The sequence below is a fragment of the Habropoda laboriosa genome, unplaced genomic scaffold (assembly GCF_001263275.1).
Source record: "Habropoda laboriosa isolate 0110345459 unplaced genomic scaffold, ASM126327v1 scaffold30, whole genome shotgun sequence".
Taxonomy (NCBI): Eukaryota; Metazoa; Arthropoda; class Insecta; order Hymenoptera; family Apidae; genus Habropoda; species Habropoda laboriosa.
This window is the reverse complement of record NW_017100178.1, coordinates 1976325-2000878: the sequence shown is the minus strand read 5'-3', so window position 1 is coordinate 2000878 and position 24554 is coordinate 1976325. Positions and strand designations below refer to the sequence as shown.

The 24554-nt window shown below is 36.1% G+C and overlaps 1 protein-coding gene across 1 annotated transcript in view; it reads right to left on the bottom strand.

Moving 5' to 3' along the window:
- Positions 1 to 3011: 3011 nt before the first annotated feature.
- Positions 3012 to 24554, bottom strand: part of LOC108578961 (D-galactonate transporter) — a 40951-nt gene continuing 19408 nt past the window's right edge. Inside the window, exons 2-10 of the mRNA XM_017942383.1 lie at positions 23548 to 23659; positions 20884 to 21007; positions 18456 to 18608; positions 11013 to 11123; positions 10787 to 10949; positions 7837 to 8035; positions 6399 to 6677; positions 5273 to 5470; positions 3012 to 3348 (exon numbers count right to left, since the gene is read on the bottom strand). Of these exons, the coding sequence (XP_017797872.1) occupies positions 3155 to 3348; positions 5273 to 5470; positions 6399 to 6677; positions 7837 to 8035; positions 10787 to 10949; positions 11013 to 11123; positions 18456 to 18608; positions 20884 to 21007; positions 23548 to 23653 (1527 nt within the window). The 5' untranslated portion in view covers positions 23654 to 23659 and the 3' untranslated portion in view covers positions 3012 to 3154. The remainder of the gene's footprint in view (positions 3349 to 5272; positions 5471 to 6398; positions 6678 to 7836; positions 8036 to 10786; positions 10950 to 11012; positions 11124 to 18455; positions 18609 to 20883; positions 21008 to 23547; positions 23660 to 24554) is intronic.

The following is a 24554-nucleotide window of genomic DNA, read 5'->3' as shown; positions in this document are numbered from 1 at the left end:
GTTCTTAACATTTTAACTATCGTTGGAGTACATTGGATAGTTTTTAGAGTACTTATTAAGCACTGTGTGTGCTTACGTCAGGCCTGTACTCGTTGCTTGTGAGGGAATTTAAGCATGATTTTGTACATTGATCGATGAAGATTTCTGGACAGGTGGAAAATCAAAAAGAAAGTTCTGTGTTCGATTTGCGTAGACGTTAGTTTAGGAAATGTGTAACAGTGTAAAGGTCAAAGTCAATCAAGTGAATGTTATTCTAACAAGGAGTACTTAACATCTTCTATGTTTGTTGTTTTTCAACATTCTGGGAAATGATAAGATATCTCTATTCTACTTTTCTTCTTCCTCGCATCTATATACCGTCTTGACTTGCAATTACTCCTACAAATACGTATTGCTTTTACAAAGTTCAATTTCTCATATTAGATTAGCAAGCATCGATCGAAATTTATCTACTTTGGTTTTCAAAAGATATTTTTTGTACAATAAAAAATATTGAAGAAGTTATTTTAGTTACAACAGTAAGTCCATTCCTAGATATATTTCAGTCTAGAGAAGTGTTTGTAACACGAAAACCAGAGGCAGAATGGTAAAGTAGTTTATACGATTTGTTCCGTGTTTTTCTTGGACAATGTAAGAACGAACTATAAAATCAAACGTAAATCGATAATCTGCACAAATCATCAAACACGAGAAAAATATATCGTTCAATGTTCTATCTACTTATAAAATTGTAACGAAAGTGATGCACATGACATGATTTCCTTGACAGTCAACTACAACTATCATGTTACAAACAATGCCCCGAAGAATCAGCATAGAAATTTAACGAAGGAAACCAATGAATATTTTATAAACATTTAAGAACACATTGTGAACAAAATTATCTCACTAAACATGTGTGCGTAACAGACGTTTAATAGACGTTAGATGGATACATGGATAATTTAATGGGACAACAAACGACACGGTTTTACAGTATGAAATATCAAAGAACGTTAACTAGATCCTCCGATGAGTCTCTAAATGGTTAAAAATCATATTAAGATAAGAAGTGTTGTTAACGATCGTGAGTTAATCAGTACACGCACAATCATGAACATTTGCGCACGATTCCTGCAGTACACAAGCGAATTTGTGTAAGACGAGCGTTATATTAGCTTCACCAATTATTCATTTTTTTCAGTGAGAATTCAATAGTATTATTTATGCGTATAAGTTATTCGATGTTTACGTAACACGCTGAATTACGTAGCTCCTAGAATTAAACGATACCGGCGATGAGGCTGTACCGAAGATATAGCAATTCTTCTTACATTTTTTTTTTTTTTTCACGCGGTCGACATCGATATTTCGCACCGTGGCATTTATGAAGCATTACGTGGAATTACGTACGTCATTTTGTACGCGTAAACAACTACAAGGGAGAAAGGAGTGTAACTATAGCAGAGACCATAAGTATTGGCTGATCTAGTCCATTATTGAGTCAATCCTATTATACAGCAAGGAGACATAAAAACATTGCGAGTTGGCGATCCATGACTTCAGTTTGGTGTCGTATAAAGTATACATTTCAACTTCGTTTCATTCCCCATTGAAACACAATAGCATTATACATATATAAACGTCACTGCAATAGTTAGTCCGTTGTTAATCGAGGGTTTATCTTATGTTTACATTATACTTGAATCCACTTGGATTGCTTGGTTGCATGGGAAAGGATGATAAAACAGCGACAGCTGTGGCTAAAGTTCAGAAATGTTTACCGTTTTCCTCGTCACAGGAATCATGGAGTTATACACTTGAAAATTTGAAAGAAATGCCCTCCAGTGGTTAATACCTGTTGTCTCCACTATAGTTTATTATACAACACTTGAATAAACTATTTATTATCAATGAATGTGTCAAAGTATTTTTGCAAGTAATGTAAATATGTACACAACTTCACAACAACAATAATGTTTCATGACAAGTGATTCGAGCCTTGAAGTATCGAGGATGGTTGCCCAACTATTTTGTACATTACAAATAAAGGATTTTTTTTATTTATATTAAATAATCTGTACATAATAAGTGATTTGATGATGAATCTTCGTATCTACCGTGTATAGTATACTACACAGTTGGTGTGTCGCGTGCGTGTGCGTGTATGTGTGTTTGAACGTGTATTTTGTATACCTGTGGAGAGACGCGAAGAAAACATGTAATATCGAACAGGCTGTTTTTAACAAAACAGTGACAAATAAAATTTACTTGTCGGCTCATGTTTCACCAGAGAGATAATTCTACAACTATAGTACACAGAAATCTTACGCTAAGCAGGTATTGCCTCGAGGAATCTGTCTAATAGTAAATTGATCGTTGCTATTGCTTACTAAGGGAAGTTATACAAAACGTCCAAAAGAGTTTCCTAATGATCGTATCAGCAAATTTCCATGAAGTTTTCTTTGCATTGAATCGAAGGTCTGTTTGTTCTTCTATTAACACGTTCACAAGTCCGCTGACCCACATATGGGTCAGCAGAGTCCAAAATTAGAAGTCGTGTACTTTTGACATAGAGGGCAGTTTATGTTCAAATTTTTTTATGGTAAATTATTTACACGCAGGAAATAATTCCATTGGACGTTATACTTAATTTAATAAAAGCGTCGAACGGCTGAGACGTGTATCACTTTCGCCTCGAATTGTGAACGCGTTAACGCAGAGGTAAATGCGTTAACAGATAAAATTCTAACCTCTTCGTGTTAACACTCAATCGCTACTTCGTATTTCACGTTTTACTTTTTGACGTCATAGTTGATTGACATTGGTTTTATGAAAATTTCGTATCCGAAGAATTGTCAAAGTCCAAAATTATTACACGTGGATTTCTCAAGCTTGTAAAACTTAATTAATCGTTTTAATCAAGATTTTTAATTTAACGAATTACCGTGAAAACTAATATCGGAGATTTTATACGATTCGATCTAACATTCTGATTATATTGTCGAAGTTGACGGGACGTCAGCTATATCACTTTATTTTCATTATATAGTCGTCATAGAAGAGGAAACAGAGTGCAGATAATGCTAGTTCAAGTTGCTACCATGGAAACATTGCAGTCATTTAAATCGCTCAAGAAGCTATTTACAACTGATCGTTTGAAGATCATGTACTCCTATAACCTAGAATTCTCGATTTGATGTGACGGTGGTGGATATATTCGGGGAAGTTCTAGAGTTGGTGCACGTCCATCATCGTTGGTGAATACATTGTTGTCGTATCCGAATTCCTGTTTGACGTTATTGATTTTCTTCGGCTCTTTCTTGTTGCCTTCCATCAAGAACATTGTCAAGAAGAACATAATGGAACCTGAAGAGATATTGTTGGTTAATAATGTATGAAAAAAGAAAATTAATCAAGAATTAACGTAACGTGAATTAATATTACTGCGTGTAATTTAATACTTATTCGTTAGATTACCTTGACCGGTTCAAAAAATCGATTTTTTTTTGTTTTCATAAAATATGATACAATTTATCCAAAGTCATTTAGCCTAATTCGTTGAAAACGAGAGTGGTGGTGCGTAGCCTGCGTAAGGCAATGTGTAATTCGTGTTAGGAACTGTAAATGCGTTTTTTTCGGAACGGTGTACGCTGTAACTTGAGTAAAATTCAATCGATTTTTATGAAATTTTGCACACGTATTCTTAAATGCATTCTAAATTGTCCGACGCAGAATGTTTTCGATATTTGAATTTTTGCTCGAATTATAAATAAGTAAATTACTACATGTCGCAAAGTGTGATTTTCTTTCTTTCTTTTCCTTCGATTTTCTCCATTTTGCTATTTTTCAATTAACTAAAAAAAAAAAAAAAAATCCTGCGTCAGCCGATGGATAATTTAGATTTATTTAATATTCCATCAGGCAAATTTGGTGCGAGGAACCTGTTCATCGTGAATAAGGCGTAGCATCCAGCGATGTACTTCGCGCTTATTCTCGATGTTAATATATTTGTCAGGACCTTGGACGGATGCTGATGTTGCCGTCTTAATCCGCGAATATTGCACAACAGTGCCGTCTGATTATTCTTCCCGAAAGGCTACACGATTTGTCTTCGGGAAGCATAATTCTCCCTCTAATTTGAGTTTCTACTAATTTATTCACAAACTTTACTTTAAACTAACTGTACAGAAGAAACCTAAACGTTTATCATTGGCCTGAATGCCTATTCGATTAGTTTGATTGCAAATTTTACTAATTATTGCCCAACCTGATTGTTGGGCACTTTGAACTGAACATAGGCAACCCTCCTATAACACCATATTTTTATAATACGGTTTCCATATAGCACGACTTCATAAACTTGGACAACCCTCATATAGCACGCATTTTTCCATCATCTGTTTCGGTTGAAATTAACAGGGATTCTTCTGTACCTATATACTGTCCGTTCAAAATAAGAGTAACCTCGCTTCGCGCATGGGGCGTGTCTAAGGCAGGGTTAGAACCACTAGAACGTCAAAACCCCCCACTTAATCGCCTACGTTTTTCTCCGTCTTACTCTCTGCTCTCTGTCTATGCGCAGAACGGACGAAAATCGGTCCGAGAGCGAGGTTATTCTTATTTTGAACGAACATTAGGGCTTAGAGTCTAGGCCAGGGGTTCCTAAAGTGCGATGGCAGATCAGCCGCGATCTTGAATTTACAGAGATAATTTACATTTTTACAAAAAAATAAATAAATTTTATCATATAATTAAAAATTGCTCAGTTAAAAAAATACTAAATTTTAAATGTAATATATCTTGTTATTATATAGATTGTATGTATTTTATTGTCTTAGCGGCTAATGGCCGTAAGTGTCTTAATGGCCCGCCAAATATTTTCGAACTTACAATTTGGCCCACCTAGGCAAAACTTTGGGAACCCCTGGTCTAGGCTATAAACTTCAACTTCTCTCGTCAGGACGTATCTTAATCCTCTAAATACATTCTAACAATACGCTAAAAATTCTAAACTCAAAAATAGCCTTTTGTTATTTGTCCGTGTCATAAAACGTTGCTTTAACAATTCACTTTAAAGATAAACACTGAAAAAAATGTATGCATATTGCTTACGTATGCATTTACCACTGACAAAAAATTGTTTCCAGAAGAGGATTATTGTTTTAATTTGAAATAAATTCTCAAAGAAACGGTACTTTTCAGACAGGCCAAGGTAGTTTATGTAACTTAACTAACAGAGTAATCAAATATTATTGTTACTTGGTATCAATTTTTTTATTTTGTTACTTACTAATACCGTAGAAACCAGCGTAGAAAATGTAAAGAGATTCTCGAAAGCCGATGGCCATTCTGGTTGGCTCAACCAAAATTGGCAGGTTTCCGCCGATATTGTTCATGACGAACAGGAATGCACCAATAGTGGTCGATCTGAGATGCAGAGGAACTATTTCTACGACTACAGCAAACACGATTCCGAACCACATTTCGGCTGTAATCAAGTAAACATATACAGTGAGTCACGGAACTGTTCATACACCCTTCAAAACAGAATAACTTTTTTAAAATTGGACCAAACGACTCGAGCTTTTAGTTTACTAGATAACGTGTAAAAATTTTTTGAAAAAATTGCAATTGGTGGGATTCGCGAAGAAAATAGCGAAGGTTGCTTTTTAAAACTTGTTTACCTGAGCTCGTAATGAAAATTTAAAAAGTACGTTTCGTAGATTTATGCCAGTTACATATTTGCTGACAATTTCATCGAAATCGGTCGATGCAGAAACAAGGGACAGGCATCGAAAGATGTGGGAATCTTGAAACTTGTTACAGTTACAGGCCGAAAGTCGCGCAAAACTGCGATTTTCATCATTTTTAACCGTTTATAGCTCGCAGCAACGTTAACCGATTTAACATCCGTCTTTTATGACCCTTGAAAGTACGTTGACTCTAACACATAATTGAGAAAAATTTACAGGGTGGACCACCTAACGTCACCACCTCAATTATTATCGTTATTAGTGGATCGATTAAAATTTTTTCTGTCGCAGATGATACGATTTCAAAGGACCTTCAAGGTGACGACCTCAGATTTTTTTTACCACTTTTTAAAATAAATTTTCAAGCCCGCGTTCAATTTTTTTTATGTATACATCTATAGTGTTTTTTTTTTTTTTGCCTATTAACTAGCAGGCGTTGAGACAAATTCAACGACTACAATATAATACACTTTCTATACATAAAAACGTTAATTGTGAGCTTGAAAACTTATTAAGAAGATCCTTTGAAACCGTATCCTCTGTGACTAAACAAACTTGAAGCGGTCTCTACTAATAATGAAAATAATTGAGGTGGCTACGTTACGTGGACCACCCTGTATATGAAGAAGTAAGTAAAATTTACGCGAGCCTAAATTTACCTACCGAAGAAGTAAGAAATTCCTAAGGTGATCATCGCCCACAACGGAGTAAAGTACACCGAGCCGAACGCAAACGGCGTTGCAATTATTTGACTAATTGCTAAACAAGCTACCCGTGACCTGATGCCCATTTTTCTCACGAATTTATCGCTAACCACACCACCGACCACAACACCGATGCTACCGATCACGATCGTCACAGCGAACAACCACCAGCCTAAGTCGTAGTCGGGAAAGTAATCTCTGTAGTAGAGATCGCAATTGTAGGCGAAGCACATACCACCTGAAAGTAAGAAAACTTGTGTCAAAACAGTGGCGAAAGATTTATTATTTACAAGTACTAATAATTGTATAATGTAGAATCACTGAAGATATTAGGAAATGAAAAGAGCAAGAATTTTTCAGACGTGTACAGTGTGTGATCACTTGAAAATTGTGTATCAGTTATTTGAAGTTTGAACAAGAATGAAATTGAAAATACAATTTTATTCGAAAAAGTGTACTTATTCCAAAAGTGGACATCTTCTTCAATTAGGATATTGATTTTAAACATCTCAATTTTTCGATCTTTTTACTTACACTTCGTTCAGAATAAGAATAACCTCGCTCTCGGACCGATTCTCGTCCGTTCTGCGCATAGACAGAGAGCGTAGCAGAGGGTAAGACGGAGAGAAACGTAGGCGGTTAAGTGGGGGTTTGGACGTTCTAGTGGTTCTAGCCCTGCCTTAGGCACGCCCATGCGCGAAGCGAGGTTATTCTTATCTTGAACGAAGAGTAGACGTATGTGTACACAGAATATCGAAACAAATCTATTTATGTCAAAATAACTGCATGCTTCCGTTTATAAAAAAAAAAGTATTACAGCATATTGTAGATTTTTTATTACATTCTTTGGCTAACTGCGGCATAGAAACTGATCTGTTTTATTCCATTCACGTAATAATGTTTATGAATTAATATAAAAACTATAAGAAGTTTAAATATTTTTTGGTTTTAGTAGAAGAGAAACTTTGCTTTAATTTCGAGAAAGTTTTTTCGTCGGTAGGCCGAAATTTTACTTTTAATTTTGAAGGGAATATGGTTGACTATACACCTTGACTATTCTTAAGTAAAGGAGAAGAGTCAACTATGTTTTACTAAAAAATTGAGAAACGAGGAACGCTTGGAAGCATAAAATTAGCGAAAATTCACGTCGAGTACTTGATTTACTTTATCGTTTGTAAGATTTGTCTCTTTTCTTCGAACATTTTCTGTTAAGTTTAAAGAATACGGTAACTTCGAAAATGAATTGTAAAGAAGAAAACACAAGACAAAGGATAAGCTACAAATGCGGAAAAATATTTCTCACGATAGATAGGAATTCTGCTGGAATAAACCAAGCACGTAGACGCTAATACGTTCAAGTAAATTTCAATCCTTTGCGTCAAGGTATTGCCCTTTACCGCAATGTCTGATGCTGGCAGCCAGGCACAATATTATAATCCTCGGTTGTAGGATCACTTTCCAAACGGGTACTTTCTTTCCGTTGCTGTTCGTTTCCTCCTCTCCGATCGTCTTTCTTTTTGGTTCGGTAAGCGTGAAGGTGAGACAGGCTACGATCAATCCGATTATACCAGCTCCGTAATAGCAGGCTCTCCAACCCTATTCGCATGATTGATAATTGTTATTTGTCAGGAGTCTACTGGATCTTCCGCTTAACTGAAAACGGTGGAACATCTCATGAGGGATTGAAGTTATGAAGAAAATGGTCTTACCAAAGTTGTTGGATATATGTATAAGGGGACATTAGGTGCTATTTTTTTTATTTATAATATTGATTTCGAAATGAAGAATCGGGGAGTCAGGTCAACATGTGTCGCACACTTTCGGTCGGTTAAGCCCTACTTGACTGTGTTACTAATACAAATTCTCCACGATTTTACATCTTTCCATAAAACGAAATGTGTCGATGTGTCACTTCGTTGAATTTGTCTGAACAAACACTACAACATTAAGAGTAGAAAAATACAGGGTTCTATTTAAAAAAGTTAACTTGACTTGGATATCTCGCCCATTACTACGCCTACAGAAAAATTATTTATACCACCTGATATCCGCCTGTACACCAGGCAACTTTTGTAAGAACATTTTCTTCTTAACTTCAATCCGTCGTAGGATATTCCGCCGGTTCCAGTTAAACGGAATACCCTGTATATAACATTTTCCAAAGGTACATTTGGTGGAAGAGATGTAGCGAGGTCGTAAATCTTCACATTAGGATCGTACACAAGGCCGTACGCGTCTTGTAGGAGCTTCCCAAATTTCAAATTACCCGCGCAGGGCGAAAGATGTGAATCCCCGGACGGCCAACGCTTCTAGCGACCAAGCGGCGACTGTGATTGGGTCAGTATAGACCCGCATCTACCTTTTCTCTGTTTCTATCACTTTTTTAATGCTGCTATGAGAAAACCGGTGCCGAGTTGACTTATTACGGTCCTGAACGTGATTCAAGCTCTTTATCTCGCCCAAATTGTTGTTTCGGATTTTATAACCTCACTTTTAGCTCTTCCACCAAGTATCTGTACCGCATTCTCTGCAATCGCGATGCAACCGGGAAAGGGGCGATACCTCGTAAAAAAAAATGAGTCGAAAATGCAGAATAAAATGTTTGCATATGAAACTTCGTTTTCGAGAAAAACGATTTTGAAACTCTGTCGGACACGTTAATATTCTTTTACTTTTTCGCAGCACTGGTCTTTCTTTTTATCGAAACAATTGAAAGTTAATAAGTATACTTTTGGTTGAAATCTGTACAAAATCAAAATCACCTGTTTTGATATCTATCTAAGATATTTAAATCGATTGGATCAGATGGAAAGGGAAAAGTTAAAAGTGAAAATACACGAATGAAAAGTGAAATTGAATTTAACGATTTTTTCATATTAACCCAAACCTTTTTAAAATTCAAACGTTATTATTAAAATATAGTTAATTAGGTGTTCGATTAAATCTACAGTATTTGTGTGACTGCAGAAGTATGGAAAAATCGAAATACACGAAAGTTTTAAGCAACACAGGTGTTTTTCTTCGATCTGTTGAATTTTTTAATTCTTCCATGACTCAAGAGTTCAAGTTCATTCTTAATTTCTTTAAAGTCGATGCCAACTCGTTTATTACACGAAACGAGTTAAATCGCGTACAAGTGAAACGACCTTCACACCATAAAGAGAGAAAAAGACGGTTTAATCGACCAAGGGTCCAAATGAAAGACCTTTCGTTTACCGGTTGGATGCTTCAATTAGTCATGCTACTTAATTCCTTTACTAATTACATCTCTCTCATCTTATATCTAGACGATTTCTGACTCGTTAATCAATCTAATCGTTTCATTGTAACAGAGGATTTCATTCAATTTCCAGTTCCGTTAATTGGTAGATTTATTTCTGTGCTTAGTGTAATATAAATGGCCAATCTCGATTTTTTCTTGTTTAGATCTTTCGTTGAAGGAAGTAATAGAATTCGATTCGGAAGGAAAAAATGTCCTTAGTATCTTGAAACCAGGAAGAGAGTTTTTATATTTGATTAATGATCTTTGTTGCGTAGGTTGTCCCATATAAAGAAAGATGAACAGGATATCTTTCCTTATACGTAGTATTTTTGAATATTGATGTTCTTATAACACACAAAAATATAAGAGTTTATGTGTGAAGATAAATATCAATTCATCCTGCGTGTAAGGCACAAAATTATTAGAATTATGTGTAATTAAAATGATATAATGACGTATAAAATTTTGTTCGTTCATTTGTGAGAAATTCAGAAGAAAAATAACGTTGCACCCTTTTTTTTTCTTCTTATAATTTTCATCTGAAGTAACTTTTGCCCAAATTGGTGACAATAATTACTCTATTACCAGTAATGTGTAGTAATCAAACAAATGTTTATATTTTCTCAGTACTTCGGATCTAAAAATGATAATAGACATTTTAAACAGAGGTTAAAATAAAAGAACGTAATTAGAGTAATCAATTTTTTACAAAAGTTGTCTTATAGCGATAAAATAATGAATTTGAATCGATACAATTGGAAGTTGTGAAAATTCTTTCGATAAAAATTCATAAATAAGTATAAACCGAACTGTCGTTCTTAAATTAAACAATCTCTATTTCTTCAATTTAATCGGTAATTTTTAATTACGTCGCAAAAACCCTTTCCGTTAAAATCAAATGTAGTATGAAGAGTAAACTACCATGTGACATGAAAGAGTAAGAAATATCGGAACCTAATATTAAAAGTAAATAAAATTACACACGTTGATGTGCAATCAACTCTGACAACTTCATAAGATGAGTTTCAATAGTGTAAATCACGGATTTTTACCTTAATTTCTTTTCAAGTGTAAACAATACGTACCAGATTCCCAATGTTCACTTTTGGGATGTAACGGCCTACAGGAAATGCGATGCCGTAACCACCATAAATGCCCCAATTGAAAATTGACATAACGAGCCCTCGTTGTTCCTCGGGAAACCAATCAGAAAGCAAGCCAGTAGCCAAAGGATTGCAACCAGCCTCCCTGTATATTCATACGTTAATTTTCATCGAACTGAGAAGTACCTATTATTTGTATTTAACGTACCCTGCTGCTAAAACCATTCGTAGAACAACTAGGTGCCAGTATTCTTTGACTGCTCCCATTAACACGATCGCAACACTGAATATCACAGTGCAGATGGTTAATAATCTCACTCTGCGAATTAGAATAAATTTTCTGTTATTTGCATAGATATAAGAGAACGCAAGTGTAAGAAAGAGCACAAATTAAACGAACAATTGTTATGTCGAATTTTATAATTTAGATCTGTATTTCCAACAAACATTTAAATTTGATAAAAAAGAGAAACGTAAGCGCTTTCTTGTTCCACAACTTTTTCCTATTTTTTTTTCGTAGCTACAGAATTTTGTTGGTTCTTCGTGAAAATATTTGTCGCTTTTGGCACGAACTTGTGGGACGACCTAATATTTCGAATTATTGCCTGGAATTTAGAATACCTCTTTAAAATTGGAATACGTAGAATTTTCATCCCTAGGACTGTGTATCAGTTCTAAGTGTTAGAGGTTTGATTCAGTTATTCAGTTGTGTATACTGCGGGCATCTTGCATAATTGGTTTGACAATTGTTGCAGTACAGTCGCGTTAATTGCGTACGGAAAGAAAAAGGAATTAGAAACGAAGGGAAATAAAAATCCCGCAGAAACTTGCGAAACCTTGAACGAGAACTTAGAACGGAGGAATTGTTGGTACAATGAGCGTAGCAACCTTGATGTATCAGTTCACAGAAGGATTTCGACCAACGGTGATGGTGCATCGATCGACGTCTGTTACATTGAAAATGCAAATCGATAGAAATCGCGTGGTTTGACTTGCATAAGCCGTGCGATTTATACGTACATATATACATATACACCGTAAATTTCCATCTGGAACGAATTCATCGTCAGATTCATAGAGGTAGAATAGTACTTATACAGTCAGTCAGAAAAATCTACATATGTACAATGTACACTCCCGTTCATAAGTATGAGGACACTTCTCGAATGTGAAGCAAACCTAAACAGTCGTTACACAATTATTAGGGTCCTGAAAATAAGGATTCAGTGTGGAATTTCGTAGTATGAAACTTTTAAATATCTATTTCCGTTTAAGGAGCCGTCATTGGAATAAGATCCTAACGGCGTGTCGTTGATTATGCTACTGTGACACGGACTTCGTAGACACATTCCACACGGCCCCACTTTTTGGACACGATCTTCCTGTACGAAGGGCTTGATCCTGAATAAAGGTTTCATAGTGTCGCGGTAGGCGCCACCCGACGTGTGATATGCGAGTGGGTTTCCCTTGTCCTATGATACACATCTCCTTAAAAATTCGCCCGATCCATTAGGACACCTTCCCTGCATTCCGGACCGACGCCAAGATGGCTTTTGCCGATACCGCGATTTTCCTAAATTTCCCTAACGCGCATTCCACAGCGTCCATCCCCTCCAGTAGGGCCCCATATAAATACTGGGCCCAAACAAGGGAAGTTTAGTCTCACGTTTAAAATCTAAGAAACCGCAACGTCACTCTGTAACAGTATTATTACAAATAAAGCACTTTAAACAATCTCCGGAGTGACCTCGACGACAATAGTGAGTTTTACTCTCGAACCGGTAACATCTCTATTTCTCTAACCTTACTCCTTACGCGAATATTTCTGCGGAATATTAACCTTAAGTAGAGTTTCGTTACAATTATCAATATTCCATAAAGCAATTTAGTTTATAAACGGAATATTCAAATATATTAAACGTCTGCGTGAGAAATTTAGTGCGAGATCAAGAAACCGTTGCGACGTGATATTATAAAATCACAAAACACTCGTTTCCGCGTGACACATTTGGAGGCTCTAAGTGCAACATCATGACGAGGCCTCAAAAGAACAGGTCTATTTCAGTTAATCAAATTCATGCACATGTTCTTTTAAGGTCGTTGAAAACAAAAGTCGACATTTCCATAGTAACTCGTTTTAATAAATTATTGGTCTGTAGAAATTCCTGTCAATGTCCCCTCGTAAAGGCGTTTTCGTTTTCAGCAGCGTCTTGTTTTTACATTGTGAATTTAATATTTAAAAATAAGTATTTTATTTTGCAACTACAACTAAGCTGTTTTTTATATTTTCAAAATGTGACCCCAGCTTGCACGTAATGCGCCTTATGGTAAATACGGCCCTGATTCCACACCAAACATTGTCACAAAATGGAGTCTGAAAATGAGTTTTGCTGTAGGTCGTTGAGCTTGTCTCGGTAACCGCTCTCATGTAACATAGAAAATAATGTAGCTATCGAATTAGAAAAATTCATAGTTCCGTCATTACGCAAAAACTATTGCAAATTTTAAAAATATACTCAAGCCATCTATTTTTTTTTTTGCACAAATGTAACGTTAGTCAAACATTATGGAGGGAATTAATAAGGAATATTCATCGAATTGAGTCAGGCTGATTGTCATTAACAATACAAAGTATTCGCAGTATTAATATTAAACGTAATAAAATAAAAGCGTGAAGTAAAATAAGTGTGTATGAAAGCAACGTGGAAGTGGAGGGAAATAATTAAACGAATACATTAATTTGGGCGCTAAACAAAAACGGTAAAAATAATCGGATATTTGTTAGGCAATTATAAGGAATCGAAGATTGATTCTCGTCAAGCACAGTTGCACAATACTTGTTGGCTTCAAGGCTTCATGGAATTACTAAATGAGAAACAAATGATTGCCATCGTTGACAATTATTATTCATCTGACTTTGCAAGGTTATAAGTCATAACATATGTACTTATATTCAATAATTCCTGTATTTAATGATACAAACTTCCAATCGTCGACTTAGTGATTGATGAATAAACGTCATATTTACGAAACACTTCGTAGAGCGGAGAAGGATGTAATAATCTACCTTCTACGTCATACGCGTTATTTATTCATTTTAAGACTTTGATAATTAGCGTTAGGTGTATCCTGTAACCAGATCTATGGCATCGTCTTAAGTGATCACACGTTCAAGGGAATTATTTTCCCTTAGACAATAGGTATTTACCGCGTTGCCTGAAAACCTGTAGTAAAGGACGAATGAATTGTTTTCGGTTCCACTCTTACCGTTTCGCAGTTCACAGTCGCCCCTATGAGATCTCTCCGTTCCGCTTTTAACCCCTTAACCTATGATTACTTTTCCGACTGTGCATCTAAGCGTCAGCCATTTACAGTTTTAATACCGTATCAAGTAACAACAGCTAATCTGTTACAGATTAATTACATTTAGTAATTTCCAGTCGTACACATTAAAACGAAAGTTAGGATTAGGTTTAATTTTTCTTTCTAATATAACCATTTTTGTCATATTAGGACCAGAATCTCTGTCACTAGTCTGACACGTTGTTATAGGTTAGAGGGTTAAACTACGCCTGCTGCTACCCTCGAAACGAAAGACAGAAGGAGCATATTGTTGAAAGAGGTGTATCCTCGTAAGGCGAGAAAAGCTTATTACCGTTAAAAGTATAGTCGGTAGAAACGATATTTGAAGTCCTGTCTGAATAAGACGGAGGATTTACAGTAATCCATATGCGTATCAAAGGTAGAAGAATGTATAACTGCAATTTCATAGATCTATATAACGATGTCGAAAATTTTGATTTTCTATCACGTCTCTACGGTTTGGGACCACTGTGCGCGGTATAGCCGGTGGAAACGATATAGCGAGGTCGTAAAATCGGTTAGACGTGAAAATACACGCAATTCAAGCGCTAAAATAGCAATTCAGAGGAGATCAGGAGCTTGGGTTTCGCTAAGTGTCGTTCAATGTCAACTCGGAATTGGTTCCTCCATTGTGGTGCACGTATTTAAAAAATTTGTCTGCGCTTTAATCGTTGACAATTAAGGTTAATTTTGAGCGATACGAGAATTAGAAAAGAAGGTCTGAATATGGGCTAGTTGAAGTATTCAATAATATTATTTAGATGCTTCATCCTATTGAAAATAACGATGAAACTACGATTTATGAACAAAATAAATGTTGCGGAGAAGATAGTGATCTGCATTTATGTTGTTTACGTGTTGTGTTGCAAAACGTGTCACTTTTTCTTATTTCGCTATTTTAAAACATTTTTCAGGTAAGTGCGTTTTATTTTTTCAGTAATAATCTATTAAACTAAGAGCTAATTAGACATTGCTGACATTGTAAGCTTCTTTTTACTGTAAGTTTTGTAATGAATATCATCGCGTAGTAATAAATACCATAGCCCTAAGCATTTCTGGCCAAATGATCTAAATATAGGCTACAAAGCTACACAGAGGGGTTATTTATAGGGGTGGAGAAATATGTTGAGAATGTATAATGACATTTTGTTTGCGCGGAGCCTTTGTTCCCGTATGAGTCGAGGTTGCAAATTGATCGAGGTGTGAGATACGGTTGCGATAGCAGGAAAAGAACTTCTATATCGTTGAACGGTGATTTTTAAGTAGCAAGATACTTTTATTTCACTGTTCATCTTTGAAACTTGAATGCACACATTGTTGCAGTCTCTATTCTCGAATGCAACATCGATGAAAACACTATTTCGAATGCAAAACGTTGTACGCGTTACTTTTGAACGCAAAATTGTTCGAAGCGTTACATTTAAACGCAAACACTGTTGAATCTCTATTTCTGATTGCAACATTATTAGAAGCGTTATTTCGAACGCAAACATTATTACAAGCACTACGCTTGAATGTAACATTGTTACAAGCGTCATTCTCGCTTGTAACATCGTTAACTCGTACTACTTTCGAATGCAAATTGTGGCAAACGCGTTATCGAGTGTGCAACTTTGTTGCCGAAAGTCGCTCCCTAAAATTGCACATTGTTGCAAACGCGTTCTAGGTTTGCAACTTTGTTGTCCTCGAAAATTGCACATAGTTGCACGACGCGCCAGTTTGCAACATTGTGCATTTTTTCGAGAATCATTCGCGGCAACAAAGTTGCAAACGCTGTTCTCCCTTTTGCAACTTTTTTATCGCGGGCGCTCCCGAAAATTGCACATTGTTGCAAACGCGTTATCGGTTTGCAACTTTGTTGACGCAAACAGCTCCCTAAAATTGCACATTGTTGCAAACGCGTTCTGGGTTTGCAACTTTGTTGTCCCCAAAAATTGCACATTGTTGCACGACGTGCCAGTTTGCAACAATGTGCAATTTTCGGGAGCGATTCGCGACAACAAAGTTGCAAACGTGATTCTTCTTTGCAACTTTGTTACCGCGAGTCGCTCCCGAAAATGTTATTTCACTGCAAACGCGTTATCGGATTTGCAACTTTGTTGCCGCGTATTGCTCCCGAAAAATGCACATTGTTGCACGACGCGCCAGTTTGCAACAATGTGCATTTTTCGAGAGCGATTCGCGACGACAAAGTTGCAAACCGGTAACACGTTTGCAACAATGTGCAATTTTCAGGAGCCACTTCCGGCAACAAAGATGCAACCCCGATGACGCGTTTGCACGAGAAATGCACAATGTTGCAAAACGGGGCGTCGTGCAACAATGTGCAATTTTCGCGACAACAAAGTTGCAAACCCGATAGCGCGTTTTGCAACAATGTGCAATTTTCGGGTGCGACTCGGGACAACAAAGTTGCAAATCCGACAGCGCGTTTGCAACAATGTGCGGTTTCGGGAGCAACTCGCGGTAACAAAGTTGCAAAAAAGAGAGATCGCGTTTGTGGATATCTAGAATCTATACCTATATTGTAGTACACTGTCTATTTAAATTCTCTTTTAACTATTTTTCATTATTTATTACTTGCTCAGATGCATATGTATTGAAATTCTGTTCTTGCGTATTACAATCATTCTGAAAATTCGTACACTTCGTATAAGCGGCGTCCTTTATACAGCTATGTAAAGGGGTTATCTATAGGGATGGAGAAATATGTTGAGAATGTATAATGACGTTTTGTTTGCGCGGAGCCTTTGTTCCCGTGTGAGTTGAGGTTGCCAATTGATCGTGGTGTGGGACACGGTTGCAGTAGCAGGAATACAACTTTTATATCACCTTTGGATATTGAATGCACACATTGTTGCAGTCTCTATTCTCGAATGCAACATTGATGGAAGCATTATTTCGAATGCAAAACGTTGTACGCGTTACTTTTGAATGCAACATTGCTTGCTTGAAGCGTTATATTTGAACGCGAACATTGTTGGAATCTCTATTTCTGATTGCAACATTATTAGAAGCGTTATTTAGAACGCAAACATTATTACAAGCACTTGGCAAACGTGTTATCGAGTTTGCAACATTGTTGCCGCGAATCGTTCTCGAAAAACGCACATTTGTTGCACGGTGCGCCGTTTGTAACATTGTGACTAGCGCGGGCTTCCGAAAAAAAAGCACAATGTTGCAAAACGCGTTGTCGGGTTTGCAACTAAAAGCTAAGTAAATGAATATTAAAGAGTAATATATCTAAAATGAGTATTTATTGAGATATTTACTGTAGATGTTCTATTCTATTGAAATTAAGTTTAACCGTAGAGAAATATACTTCTGCGTGTACTTTTAATATTTTCGAATGCACATTGTGGCAAACGTGTTATCGAGTTTGCAACATTGTTGCCGTGAATCGTTCTCGAAAAACCCACATTTGTTGCACGGTGCGCCGTTTGTAACATTGTGACTAGCGCGGGCTTCCGAAAAAAAGCACAATGTTGCAAAACGCATTGTCGGGTTTGCAACTAAAAGCTAAGTAAATGAATATTAAAGAGTAATATATCTAAAATAAGTATTTATTGAGATATTTACTGTAGATGTTCTATTCTATTGAAATTAAGTTTACCCGTAGAGAAATATACTTCTGCGTGCAAACACGGTGACCTTCAAAACTTTACGTACAAAAACAACGTAGAAAAGGAAAAATTATTGTAACATATGCCCCCCTTGAAATCATGCAACTTTTGCTACATACACGATTTCGTACAGCGAATAGTTCACGAGCAATTTCAGGTCGTCAAGTTAGGCGAATCACCCTGTACCATGTTAAGGGAACATAAATTTGGCAACAGTAGAAGTTATTGAAAAAATAAAACGACTATGGTCGAAAAAGATCCGAAGACCGCACTAGGGTTAAAATAATCCCGGTAAGTACGCTAACATATAGAACGAACAAATACTCGGAACAGTACGGTGCAGATTAACCAGAAGAAAAGAAACAAAATAATGCACACTACGCTGATTAGATTTCTCTTCCAAAGAAACGTGAACGAACTTGTGTTACGCAATTACTCAACCTACCGCAATGATATTCGTCCGTCATTGAACGTGTCGAGAAAGGTGCAAGACAGCCCACAGTTGGAATGCCAGTAACTAACCACGGGACCGCTAATGGTAAAAGTAGCCGAGGCAACGTTCATATGTATCTATATCTCTATTACAACGGTACGTGTCGTACGATCGTACAGAAAAATCAAACATAAAAATAAGAATGACTCGTCGCTGACGCGAGGTTATGTACCTGTTGTACTTGTCAGCCGCAACGCCCAGAGCAACGCCAACGATCGTGAACACAGCGATGAAACTCGGTCCAGCCAGGATTTGATAGTCGAGACCAAGGCCGTTGTAGTTCCATTCGCAGTACCGGGATCCGTTCAGTTCCAGGGACTCGCAGCTGTGAAACAGAACACCTTATACGCCGATTCTAATTCGATCGAAGGTGAAACGGATATACACTCTCGTACATAAGTATTGGGACATTTGTGCCGGTGATTATGAAAGTGGCCTAAGTCGTATATATTTTTCATTTCGAGATATTTACAAATTTCCCTTAACATATGTTTTCATTATGTAACAGACATTTCACAAAATACTCGCTCCTGTAACGTAACTCTTTTCTATGAGAAGATCGACGCAACACAAAATGAGTGATAAATTCCATTTTTTTCGACTTTTCACTTAGACCACTATCGTAATCACCAGCAAGCACATGTACCGAATGTGAAGCGAATATAAACAAGTCATTAGAAAATTATTCAGCCTGGAATCTTGTAATATAACAAGCATAGTAGCAGTCACGATACAGCGAGTCAGGAGACAATGTAAATATGTTTCGGCTTATCGAGACAATCGTATTAACAGAAATTACACTGCTCGCCAAAGAATTGCAACATCTAAAAATTGGGGTCGCACAAATCTGAAAATCACACATGTTTCTCGGGCTACTCTGAGGAAAAACGACCCTTTTTTAACCGAATTTTAATCATTTTCCCCTTTCAATACTCCACACAGTATATGCAAATTTCAGATTTGTGCGATTTCACTTCTAAGGTGTTGCAATTTTTTTTGGCGAACAGTGAATAAGCAGTTAGAGACCTGAAATCTTGACCAGGGCTGTGGGAAGAAATATTTGAAACCCGATAGCAAATTTAGCTAACAATTTACGCTTCTGCTGATATATGCTACTAAATCTGACGAAGAAATTTAACCCTTTATCTACAGGCCACACGTCTCAGGCACGAGTCTGAATTTTTATTTCATTATCACGGTGAATTTTTTTGAAATAGAAAAACTGTAACGTTTGAGCAGCTTCAATTGATAACAGGTGGTACACAATTTCCATTTAAAGTATCCCAATTTTTTCATAACACTGTAAACATACAGTTTTTATAAAATATTGTAAAAACATCTTAACAAACATATATATCATTAAATAAGATAGTTGTGTGAAATTTATTTTTACAACACAGTGATTTAATAAATAAAATTGCCAAAGTAGTTTAAAAGACTGATAGTAGTCTGAGAGACGGCATTGGTAATTTTATTTATTAATTCTTTCCACTCGAGTGTGGATTGAGAAGCGACATTATTGTTTATCATTTGGTAAGTAATTAACGGAGGCTCTCTTAAAGTTGACATTTTATAGGAGACCAAGTCTATTGACCTTCCATTATGTCTAAGCAGTGAAATAATTTGAAAGAACCAACATCTAATGAAATGTCGCAAGGACTTGTATAATATAGAAATACGTTAAATATTGAACTAACGTAGCTATATTTGTCAATATATGTATGATGTGTTAATTTTAAAAAATTCCATCAATTTTTGTGGCAATAAATATCAATTCTTTAGCACAAGCAAGTAGCAAGATTTGCTGTTTCCCCGTAGCAAACAGATCTTCGAGTGCAAAAAATCACTGTATTGTCAAAATAAATTTAATACAACCATCTGTACAATACACGCCTGTGGTGACGTCTTAAACACAAAAGTCTGTAATTAAGGGCTAAATCACGTAATAGTTTCTGCACAATCACAATGGATATCCCAATACTTGTGAACGGCAGTGTACGCGTTCGCGAATCTAGCGAAAGAACTGAAACGCATATGAGTATTTGAGTTATCTACGATATCCTTTGCTCCAGTCATTTTATTTCAGAGAATTCACATAGAGGAAACGAAAAGTTACAGTCAGTTGATAAAGTCTCCGTACGCTTCGTTAGAATTTACTCAGAGTTGTATAATTTTTACAGGGAAGGTAGCAAATAAATAACAGTTAGGTTGTTTCATTTCGAAACTATCGGTACAAAGAAAAATGCTTCACGTTCATTTATCAACAATTAATTTTGTGGTCGCTAATAGCTAGTAAGTCGACGTGATATTAAATAAGTAAATAAATAAAAAATAATAATAATGTGTGAGGAATTTTTCAAACTGAAGTTTTTTGAAAAAGAAATTTCACTCGATACTTTCGGCTTATTTTTATACGTATCGATACGCGACCCACCCCATACATGAAAAAAACAGACGAGTGTAAAGAAAGATCGTACGTTAAAGACTGGACATTTCTATGCAAAGTAATTATACGTTAAATTCGACGCAATTCGTCCAGCGGTTCCTGAAATATTTTCGGTGTAGTTTTTGATAAATGCAAAATAAATGTAGGAACTTACAAACTTTGATTCTTGGCTACCTCACACTGAATCGGTAAATCCACGATCGCTAACGTGGTTGAGTTTAATTGGCAGGAAATGTCACCATAGTGTAAATCTTCTGCTGTCGCCTTGCTCGTAACACCTTGGGAACACGCACAAGAAAATTACACTCGTAATGAGTTCTCTACAATTTAATCGTCTAATACTATCCGTATGTTGCACGCACTTGTTATGTAAAAATATTTTCAAACATTTACGGAGATGTTGAAATGGCTCTACTACGAAGAGAGTCTGCGAATAAAGTAATCGGATACATTCTTTACCATTTATTTTCTCTCCAAAATGTATAAGGTAGTAAACGTTGAATGTCTATAGCATTCAAGTCATAAACGATGTATGCAAGTGGTAAAATGAACAAACAGGTGTTTTTTGTTTATAACCGAAAATCTTCATTGCTGGCAGTTACTTCCACCGTTTACACCACTTCGAATTTCTCAATTATCAATTAACGAGCCGTTTGTGAAAATGATATTAACCACGAAGAAAGATACTGCATAGTAAATCGTTTGCACCCCGGGGGCGCTATAACAATGCTTTCGAAAGTTTTCTGTAAAACTTTTAAAGCATTGTAACTGAGGCATTATTTCGAAGATGTTATTACAGAATAGAATTACAATATTTACCTGCGTATTATTATTATTACTACTATTATTATCATTATTATTATTCCATAAATTATTATTCCATCATTCTAAACGTAGGTTCGATTTAAAATTTTGTATTAGTGATCGTTTTTAAAAATCATTTATTATTTATTATTACTTGCCATTTTTACTGTTTCCAGGTAAAAGGAACGAAGTTTAACGTGTCAAGATTATATAATCAAAGAAAGAAACATTTTCTCACACACTCAACTATATGTGTACCCTACGAGTTACTATTACAGTGGAGTCCCGAGTCCCGTTTAACCGAGATTCCGTATTATCCGAGGTGCTTTGAACTTAAATAAAATGAAAAAATTACATTACTTTTTAGGGTCGATGGGTGTTCATTAATCGTGCTATAAAATCATAAAAAAGATTTTCATATAAACTGCTTAATAAGTAGTTCATTAAACTTAAATACATATACAGTATTATTATTTAATTGATAAACAGTTAAATAAACCTAAATACATGTACAATTTTAAATTATCAATGATTTTCTTGCGTTTCTTCCCTATTATCCGAGTTTTCGATTATTCGAGGTAGGCTCGATCCACATCACCTCGGATAATCGAAACTCTACTGTATATACAGGGTGTGTTAGGGCTTGCGGTTGATCTTTCGATCGTTCAAGCGTTGCCGGTTTTTGCACGTGTGTGCCGACTAATGTTCTAAGGCTACGAAGGACCAGTTTCTTGATTGAAACACTAAGTTTTTATTTTATGTTCTATTTTCTACAACTAATTCAAGATACAAATTCTACTGCGAAGTGAGAGGTGTTTATCATGCGAGTGGCCAAGTGTTTCTGCTGGAGTCTCTGCGATTTCCCTCGACGAAGACTCTTATTTTCCTAAAAACACCCTGATTGGTGATTTTTCCTTTTCTAAATCACCAATCAGTTTACTCCGGTGCATCGCAACCTCCCTCCGTTTCGCCCTTAGCGCGTTATCTTAGGGTGAGGTAGACAACGACCGGAGAATGTGTTCGGTGGACGGATGCGTGGGAATCCTGTGGAATCTCCGCTTTTCTAGGCTTTGTTAAAGTCAAGTGGCTCATCGACGTTGGCAAAAGTCTATTTTTCCGTTCGGAGACTCCAGGATTTATGGCAGGGTCTGGTCCTAGGGACCAAGTGTCGCAGGCAACGCAATAAACACTTGTGGTGTTTTGAGAAAGCGATATTTCCTTGCGACGGCGACCACTTGACTCGCTGCCATAAATCCGGCTACAGGATACGCCTTAACAGGGTGGGTCACGTAAAACAGGCCACTTAATTATCTTTCCTAAATATCGTGGTACGAGAAAATTTTTATACGTAATTTAAGTGGTTTCAAGGAGTGAATCAGATGGAAGAAAGTGTTTTGATAGTAATTGCCATTTACAAAATGTATTCAATTATCCGATGAAATTTAACGCTAAATTTCCTGAGAAAGTGATTTCTCCTAAAAACTTGTCTTCCTGAAAATTTGCAGTATTGTAGCGTATGCCTGTTTTCCACTAGGCCCCTTTATTCCTGGTAGGTTACTGTTGGGAAATCTGAGTTTATTTTCATTCCTCTAGGATTAAATTTAAAGAACTATTTTCATTTAATCGAAAATGTGAAAATGTTCAGAAGCCGAAAAATTCAGCGTGTGTACACGTTAAATAAATTTTGTTTCAAAGTGTGCATCGAATAGACGAAGTTTCGGAAATTTTGATATTGTTAGACGCGAGACATTTTGTGAATCCTAATTCAACCACAACACCGAGTTCTAGCGCTCTCTAATGACCAGTAACAATGAAATTTCAAAGTCTTAATTGCACAATACGAATTTTTTTTCGTTACGTTTCACATGTTTAGGAACATTTATCTGAAAAAAATTCGATAACCATCTGAGATTGCTTTGCGTGCAATTAGTCGAGTGTGCGTGTTTATAAGGATAATTGGGTGGCGTCTTAAGGAAGAGGAAGTGTAACGCGTAGAATTGAATGCATCACTTACCAATTAAATAATGACCTAGCTCTCCAAGTACGTATCCGATTGAAACAACGGCCAGCGCGTACGGCTTGTACAGGAATTGCAATTTCTGAAACACTGTGCTCAGCATTGTGCCCTGGGAAAAAAAAAATTGAATTCAAGATTATCAGAAGCATAATAGAATCCGTCAATTAGGGTCTAACGAAATTGGAGTAAGGTCGAAGACAAATGAATCATCTGCACAGTAATGGTTTTAAATAGTTCCTTGGTCTCACGATCTTGCGAATAGCAAAATATTCCACGAGAATGCCTTATGAAAAATATTTCAGAGGAAGTAACGTACAATAAGTGATACTCGGCGTAGAAATGAATTCCGTTCCGACTTTTCGGTACAAGCAAAGTTTTATTTATTTAAAAATAATTTCCATTATTGTTTATGACCTTTTGCCATTTTTCTAGCAGCTTGTGGATACCATTGCAACAGAAATCCGGTAGTTTTGGATCAATTATGTGAATCCAGCCGGAAAGAATTCATTTCTACACCTATATATAAAATTCTGCAGTAATGTACAATTATTTGCAATTATTATTCTATGATAATATATGATGAAGTATATCGCGTGTCTTATACAGGGTGTCTCAGACATTTTTACCGGCAAACTGCGACGGTTTCTTCTTTAGATAAAAATAAGGACAAATGTTATATAAAGTTCTGCAATAAACGTTTTGTTACAAATTTATAAGCAAATAAATATTGTACGCATGAAATAGGTAATAACGGATTTTCCATCGCCTCTGTTTATTTTGTCTGCGTAGTTACATAGTGTTTATTATCTAGTAACGATTCTGCTTGACATTGACAGATAATATCGTTAAAAAGAATTACTTAATATTGTTAATTCCACATTTCAAAATGGCGTCCTTGTGATACAGTGTAGAATATATTACACTACGAAGTTCCTAAGAATTTTGCTGAATTTCAGTAATTACGTTATTAAAACAAAAAATATATAAATAAAATAAATTCTCTC